At 35.8% G+C, this 8,847-nt stretch overlaps 1 protein-coding gene across 1 annotated transcript in view; it reads left to right on the top strand.

Annotated features, from left to right (window-relative positions):
* LOC106680022 (glucose dehydrogenase [FAD, quinone]) overlaps positions 1-8,088 on the top strand; it is a 17,264-nt gene extending 9,176 nt beyond the window's left edge. Inside the window, exons 3-5 of the mRNA XM_014419478.2 lie at positions 5,769-6,051; positions 6,179-6,307; positions 6,414-8,088. Coding sequence (XP_014274964.1) covers positions 5,769-6,051; positions 6,179-6,307; positions 6,414-7,756 — 1,755 coding nt within the window. The 3' untranslated portion in view covers positions 7,757-8,088. The remainder of the gene's footprint in view (positions 1-5,768; positions 6,052-6,178; positions 6,308-6,413) is intronic.
* Positions 8,089-8,847: the final 759 nt, after the last annotated feature.

The raw sequence follows: 8,847 nt of genomic DNA, 5'->3' as shown, positions 1-8,847 counted from the left end.
ATATATAAAGAGACGTAGCCTCTTATACTAAAGGATGAACAATGCCTTAAGGTTTTCGAAAATAAAGTATTACGTAAGATGTTAAGACCGAAAAAGGATGAATTAACGTGAGAATCCAGAAGGCTACACAACACTCAACTAAGAGACCCACATCCGGCAAATATAATTCAAGTTATGGTATTGCGCCGTATAAAATAAAGTTGTTGATAAAGTTGGGCTTAGTACGAACGGATCTCTAAACTGTTAATAACCACTAAACCGATGGGTAAATGTCCGAGGGGTAGATTGCGTTAAAACTGACTTAGTAGCAATTGGGTGTAGAGGAGCATCATATTCAATATTCAACTAAATAATTTTATTAACCATCAATATATACAGGTATATTTGACCTTTAGTTCATTAAATTATCACCAGAAAAGTAAAGACCAAAGAAAAAAATAAGCTGTCACGCAATTCTGTCCCACGAAAGCGTTATTTCAGGAATATTGCTTTTTTATTTACATCACTGCTGCCATGTTACTATTGGTTTTCCTTGTATAATGTTATCATTATACTTTTTCTTCAAACCCGGAAATTGCTGTATTACAAAAGATAATGAGCAAATAACGCTTACAACCCGTTAATGAATGCAGGAATGCATTAACACAGCATATCCTTCGATTAGTGTAAACGGCATACAGGATTCCTTATAAGTATTTGATTGCGAAATTTTCAAGTTCTTAGTGAAAGGATGAAAGGATTCCGGCAGTCATTTTTTTTTTTTGCTTCAACATTCATGTCTTTCGATAAGAAGAAAAGAGGAGGTGGCTAAGAAAAAGTACACTACAACAACGCAAGTAGTAGTTTTGAGATATACCATATATATTAGGAGTATCTCCTCTATTATTACTTCCTATTGAACTTACAACCTGGAACCTAGACAAGTAGGAGGAGGGGGGAACCACGGCACCCCCAAGGTTTTTGGGACCCAAAGGAAAAAAATAAAGAAAATAGTAATCTTATTAGATAGATTGATTTAGTTAAATCAAAAAAGGCAACCATCCTAGAATATGTGGTTAATATTTTTCCAGGAAATCCAAGAAGGCTGATGCTGTCATAGCAAACTTCTTAAATTTTTATGTTTATTGTATGTATTTATGTACAATAATTAAGTTTATGCTCGATTTTCAAATTTCATTATTAATAAATTATTGTGATTACAGGTAATAAAAATTGAAAAAGTAATGATTGAATTTTATGAAATAAAAAAAAATTGTGAGGGTATTTCTTGGAATGCGGAATTACATCTCTTTCATTTAACCCAAAGTTTCAGAATAGGATATATATATACATATATATGTTGTTTTTTATGTAATGTGCTGAGGTCAGCTCCCCCTTCGAGAAATCCTGCCTACGCCCATGTCCAACAGTATTACTATTCAAAAAAAGAAATCAAATTTAATTCAGCAATCTATCATCAGCAGTATGACCTAAAAGTGCTTTAGCCACAAGCAGACGATATAAATTCAGTTCGGTATCGCAGGAGGTGTTGATGCGTCCTCCTTGGAAGGGTTCCAAGGAATCAGAAGTTATTCCTATCAATCCATCCCTTCCGAAAATAGTCATAAACGAAGTAATTAGTAAGGCTGCAAGTTGCCAGCGTTGCCTAAGCAGACGATAAAGACTAGAAAGCTACTTGTTTATATCTTCACCACGCAACTCCAGCTAAACTTGGATGTGATCCAGGACAACTGACAATGCTTTACCAGTACTTACCGGCACTCATTGGGCTGTCAATCAGCGGGGCAAAAGTCAAAGCAAGTAAATTAGTTTTTAAGGTCAGTTAGTTGGAATTGATGATTATGATTGAGAAATGTTTATATACATTATTAAAACATAAATTAATAATATATAACAATAAATGAATAAGATACGCTACTCCAGAAACTAAAAAAAGTAATAATAAATAAAAAAATTGCAATAAATTTTGCACAAAAAATCTGATGCGCACATCATACAAGAAACCGTATTTTGGGGGTATCTGGATGTAAAAATAACGAATATCAACTTTGTCCCTGCCAAGACTACAACAGTTTAACAAAATATAACGATGCCGTTTACAAATAAATGCGGTCGGAAGAAATCGGACGTTCTCAGCGAGGGTGATGTTTAGCATGAGAGGAAATATCTAAAGAAATAAACTTGAGGTTATTTATGCCATATTTGTAAGAAAAAGTACAAATTACAAAGGCCTTTAAAAAAGGACCATTAAAAAAGGAGTGGTTGTGGGCATCTGCAGATATGTGTTCCCTGTGTTGAGTCAGAGGCCAGTACAGACAGAAGAACAATTTGTCTCTGCTGCGAGTCTATGCTACAGAACATTGTTTCACGTGGCGGAACAGGTGCTAGCAGGGGGTGTACCTATTGATAGCCTCCTGTAGGAAGATGTCTATCGACATACGGTGAAAAGAGAAGCATAGGCGAAGACCTAAACAGACGGAAGAGGATCCTTCGAGAAGAACCATTGGAGGAGTGGAAGCGGGGTTGGTGAGTAGCGCAAAAGGGTCTACCCCTAGGAAATACATTACTACCATCACTTCACGCCTTGAATCAACTACTGGGTACAGCTCCTCACGGGGCATGGGGGTTTCCGAGCTATGCTTACCACACATAGCATAAACATCGATCCATTATGCCCAAGTTGTCGGGTTCTGGAGACCGCCGAGCACCTCGTACTCTCTTGTGCCACCTATGAGGCACTGAGAGCCATGATGATGAGGAAGAAAGGGCTCTACGTTCTGACGGAGAGCGATCTCTTTCAGCTGATGATGAAGAAGACTACATGTACTACAAGGCCTTTGGGTACGGATGGAAGAAATGTGTTGGTCTACTCACTTCTTGGGTAGGAAACAAGAAGCTGCACCAGCGAGGCCTCCAGACAGGACAGAAGAGGATAATTTGAAGAAGATCAAGCTGTAAGCACAACTATAGAAGGTATGTAAATAATTTTTGGGTTTTAATCCACTGCTTCAATCACCCGTATTATCTAACAGGCATAAAAAATAAAGTGATAAATAAATAAAACATATACCATTAACCCTTGTATGAAACTAGCAACAATAGCATTCGATGGTCGATGACAGAGGGAGTTAGGGTGAGAAGGCAGGTAGATAAAAATATGTTGGCTGAGAGGGAGAGTTTCAGTTAGACCTTCCTAGCAGAGAATATATAATTCGAATAGGCTACCAAATAAATAGATAAAAAAAACCAACGCAAATAATTCTTAGCTCACAATATTCAAATGGTACTTAAAATGTAATTTCGAATTAGCGACATATAAACTAGCTAAGTAAATTTGGGTAAGTGGAGTCTAAAGTTTCATTAGTTTAATTTCTCATTACCCACTTACCCGCAGTTCTTAGTCGATCCTAACTAAATTTGTAGCACCAGGAGGGCGTACCCAGGATCAAAACTGGGAGGAGGGGCAAGTAATAGTCAATCAGGTTGTGATTTTTCAGCATGGAAAAAGTGAATGAAACCAAAATTTTAAGAAAATAAGTAATGGTCGCAGTACTTAATTAATTAGCTTTTACAATTAGTATTTGATTGGAATTTTTTTAAAAATAAAATTACTGACTGTTTCACTTATAAGTGGGAGGGAAAGAGGGGGGGGGGCAGTCGCCGGCTTCTGCTTCCCTCTGCGTACGCCCATGTACAACTGATCTTTTATTACCCACATGTTTGGAAAATTTTCGAATCACCTGGTTCCCAATCTTCCTTTAAAATATATATAACTGTATAATTGGATAACTGTAACAAAGAGTTTTGATTTTGTAAACCTGCGAAAACGAATTGAAAATGAGCGAGTTAAACGGAAATACTAATAAAAAACCTGATCACTTTTATTTTCTTCTGGTTTTTATTCGCTGCAATTTTCAATCCGTTTTATTCGTTAAGGAGTTATACTAGAAGTTGCGAGGAAAGTATCTTGCATTTTTCGCATACACTGGATTTACACCTACACCAGTTTACCATAAAATATTCATTCCTGATTCAGTAACATCAATTTCACACCCGCAGTTTTGAATATAATTACAGTAATTAAACTAGAATTTTCCTTATACGTTTCTTTGGTAAATTATTAATACATGCAAAGTCTTCATAGTAAATTTAGACTCATTTTAAAATCTAGATGTTATTAGATAGACTAACCTGCATGCCAACATCTAGTAAATTGCTGAACATGACACCTCTGGAAATGATTTCTAGTGTTAAATATAAATACGTCCACACACTATAACATAACAGGAAGATCTAAATTAAAATGCATGAAGAATGCATTTTCAAATCGATCAGTTCCCTTCGTGAATCGATAGAAATACTTCATATACTATAAACTTTAAAAAGAATAATAGGTTATAATCCCTACCCGCCTTAGAAAAGCGGATTCACAGAAGCGTAGCAACTATCATTGTTTAATTTAATTTAGATATGCAATTATTTTTCCTTTTTGGTTTTCCTACAGGAAGACATATATTCCATCAGTCTTTTAAATGATATTAAATCAAATAATGTGCATTACAAAGTGTCGTGTACACCAAAACATTAATAATGTATAATTATAATTGAAACTTTTAAAAACAATATTATTTTTATTTAGAAAAAAATAATTATTTATTATTAGTTTAATATAATTTTATCAGGTTTTATTAACATTGAAATTATGTTTTGTACTAGTTTCTACAATCGCAATGTTTAATTAAAAAAATAAAATTTAAGAAACTAGCTTAGGATACACTCCTCCCTCCAAAATTAATATTATTCAACTTGCTATATGTTACTTGATATATGTAAAGAATATCAACTTACAAATAATAAAAACACAAACGCTATACAATGTTTTTAAATCAACTTATCCAACTTCATGTAATTCTCTTCATGTCTACGAGTATATTGTACCATATCTGTTCAATAACTTACCAGATAAACTAATAAATAATTCAACCACAAAAATCTAAAAAAGAAATGGGTACTTTCTTACTTCTATAATTCCTAATAATTAATTTTGATTCACCAAATGACCATATCTGCCTGTATTTTTTCTTAACTCCATATAATTTTATATTACAGTTAGAATTAGTTGCAGCTATATCATTCACTTCAAAATCTTTTCAGTTATTTTTATTAATATTGCAATTTTTAATTTAATTTAATTTATTTCTTAATAATTATTATTTTAGTTTCCATTTTATTAATTAATTAAATTATTAGCTGTATCACTTGAGATCAATTAATATAGAGCTTATCTAGCTTAACTATTGTATAGCCTCCACAACGCCCTAATAGACAAAACAGTAATATTTAAATTTCACTTATGTCCATCATTTTTATGTGCTATTTTGGCACCGACCTATACATGTTGTTATCTGTTCAGACCATATTGGATGTAATTTTTTTAATGAATAAAATAAAAAAATAAGGATATATTAATAAGCATAAAATATAATGTTCTTTTGTAATAAAGTAAACTAAACTATCGGAATGATAATAAAATCAAAACACAAGATCACTCCATACTTATTTATATTTGACCTGAGGACCCATTCCACGTGGTAGAGTATTGCGAGATCCTAGAGCTTCTTTCGCGCCTGGTACTATAAGTCAGGGGAATTTACGTCAATAGGTACAATAACCTTTACTCTAAACTTTAGATGAGCTTACACAACATAATTTATTTCCAGAAAACAAAAATTCAATGCTTTTATATCGTTATCCCTTAATGTTTTCAGGTAGTGTTGAATGCATTGCTGGCAACTCAAACGCGATTTCTGAAGTATGAACCAAAAGTGCCTACAAAGAACTATTACGACTTCATCGTTGTGGGAGCCTCTCCTTCTGGTTGCGTCATCGCCAACCGCCTGACCGAAGACCCCGAGCAGCATGTCCTCCTCGTCGAAGCGGGCACTGCGGACGGAAACATCACTGACATTCCTCTAGTTAATCCTTACCTGGTCTTTTCCAAAGAATTCAATTGGAACTTCACCGCTGAAAAGAATCCGGGGGCATGCTGGGGTGAGTGATATTAGGCTTATTATTGTAAGTAGTACGATAAAATATTGTATAATATCCTTGCTTTAAGCACTAACCAGAAAACAGATGAAAAAATTATATTTAGTTCCTTATTAAAATAACTTTTCAGGAATGAAAGATGGGTTGTGCCCATGGCCGGCCGGAAAAGGTACGGGAGGTGGCACTATTATAAACGCAATGATCTGGACACGCGGCAACTTCCGCGATTTCAATAGTTGGGCAGCACAAGGGAACCCTGGCAAGTAATATTTATTAAAACATCTATTGAATTAAATATATCACTGATAAGAATTTATATTGAAAATACGAATTATTATTTTACTTGATGCTTTCATTATTTTCAGGATGGAGCTACAATGAACTACTGCCTCTTTTTAAAAGAACTGAAAAGGTTTTAATTAGACAGTATCGGAACTCACGATATCGGGGGAAAAGAGGTGAGCTTCCGGTTGGATACACCCCTTTTGTCACTCCAATGTTACAAGCATTCTTGGATACTGGTAAATCTAAGGGATTTAGAGTTGTAGACTATAATGATCCTAACAGCCACATCGGATACGCTCGGATTCAGGCAACTGTCAACGACGGGCAAAGAGTGAGCGCTGCTACTGCTTTCATCATACCCATTCTTGATAGGGAGAACTTGCACGTCAGTCTCAATTCTAGGGTGACTAGGATCATAATTGAACCGTCGTCTCGCAGAGCTATAGGAATCCAATACTTAAAAAATGGAATAATTGAAACTGTTTATGCCAGAAAAGAGGTTATCGTTGCAGCGGGAGCCTTCAATTCCCCACAGCTATTAATGTTATCTGGAGTAGGACCAGCTGACCATCTTACTGAGATGGGAATTCCGGTACTAGTAGACCTACCAGTTGGCGAAAATCTTCAGGAACATATCGGGATGCACGGATTGACATTTACCATCGAAGAGCCGGTCAGTATCAATCCAGTAAATGTCTTAGAAACGTTTCTGCAGGGTGGGGTCGAGTACGAAGGACTTAAAGATGGCCCGTTGACGAGTTTAGGCTGTGAAGGAATAGCATATGTTAAGACCAAGTGCTCTAATTATGCTGGGGATCATCCAGATTTAGAATTACTCTTTATTGCTACGGGTTTCAACGACGGAGGTACACTGCTCGACGTGTATGGTTTGGACGAAAAAATGAACGAAGTTTACCAACCATACTTTGGAAAGTACGCAATCGGAATATGGCCAATGGTCCTCTACCCAGAAAGCAGAGGTATTGTGCAGCTGAGGGACAAGAACCCTCAAAGCAAGGTACGAATATACAACAACTTCCTCCAGGTCCGAAAAGATCTTGAAATTCTGGTTGAGGGGCTGAAGATAGCCGTCGAATTAGCAAAGTCGCCGGCATTCCAAGCATATGGTACCCGCTTGATTGACAAGCCCTTCCCTCAGTGTAAACACCTTCGGTTCGGTTCCGACAGATACTGGGAATGCGCAATCCGAACAATGACCTGCCAGTGGCATCACCAGTGCGGCACCTGTAAGATGGGTACCGTCGTGGACTCGAGGCTGAGGGTGTTCGGGGTGACCAACCTGCGCGTAGCTGATGCAAGTATCATGCCAACAATTACCGGGGGCCATACCCAAGCACCTGCCTATGTGATTGGCGAGAAAGCTGCTGACTTGATTCGCGAAGATTGGAATATTCCTTGTTAGCGTTACATAAACACAATTAAAAGTATTTTTTAAAAATTCTACATTTAAGTCCCGTCAGCCCATTGCAATCAAGATAAGATCTAAATTATATTAAATATTGCCTAATTGTACAATAATATGACCAGTTTAAACAAAATAGTTAAATCCATCTTCTGTAGAATAAATTAGTAAAGAAGTGTAAAATCGATTATATCAAGTGGTTCTTACTCCAAATTGATTTTTTGTTACATCTAAGACATGTATCTGCCCAAAATAAAAAAATCAGTTTAATAAAACTTTTCGTATCTGAGCTGTTGTTAACATACTCCCTTTTCCTACCTATCTCCCCCACAAGCCCATAACAGTTGGTAAGACTTGTTTATTTGGATTGAGAAGACGTATATTTCCGTTGAAAACTGGGATACTTTGATTTAGTTTACCCTGGGCCACAAGTCTGGCATGTGATCAGTTTTTTTGAGGTTGTTAATTCTCCAGTTCTTCCACAGCGCACCTAATCACGGGATTTCCAATGGAAAGGGATTTTGAGTCAATCTGTAGCAATTCTAACAGTTTCAGGAAAGTCTGTAAAGCAGGACTTTTGTAAAGAAAGTCATCGCAGCCAACGGTCCTATCTTTGAAATACGTATACATCTAAATAAAATCTAAACTTTTTTTTTGTCATACGTGGCACTATTCAAGCAAAGCAGATATACAAGAGGATGCCCTATGCATTTTATATATAAGTAACCAGAAGTAAAAATATATAATACAAACTTTTTACAACTTAAGTATCCTCCAGGGAAAACAGTGAAAAGGGTATGAAATGACTAACAGGTTCCAGAAATAGAATGGCTTTTATTTTTTAGTATATGTACGACCGAAGCGAGTACAAAATGGCTTTTATTGAGTTCAGCACCACTATATATACATATGTTCGATCATCTGATACAGCCTGTCAGGTGTTATCGTCCTCAGGCCGTAACTTATATATATATAAATAAATAAAATACGTTTATTTATTTGTATATATATAAATAAATAAACTTGGTATGATTAGGTTTCTCAGGATTGAACATATTCTCACTAAGATAAGCTTTGATTTTTTTTTTTAT

This window comes from Halyomorpha halys, unplaced genomic scaffold, assembly GCF_000696795.3.
Source record: "Halyomorpha halys isolate HHAL.00 unplaced genomic scaffold, Hhal_1.1 Scaffold239.1, whole genome shotgun sequence".
NCBI lineage: Eukaryota > Metazoa > Arthropoda > Insecta > Hemiptera > Pentatomidae > Halyomorpha > Halyomorpha halys.
This window is presented reverse-complemented; position numbering and strand designations above follow the sequence as displayed.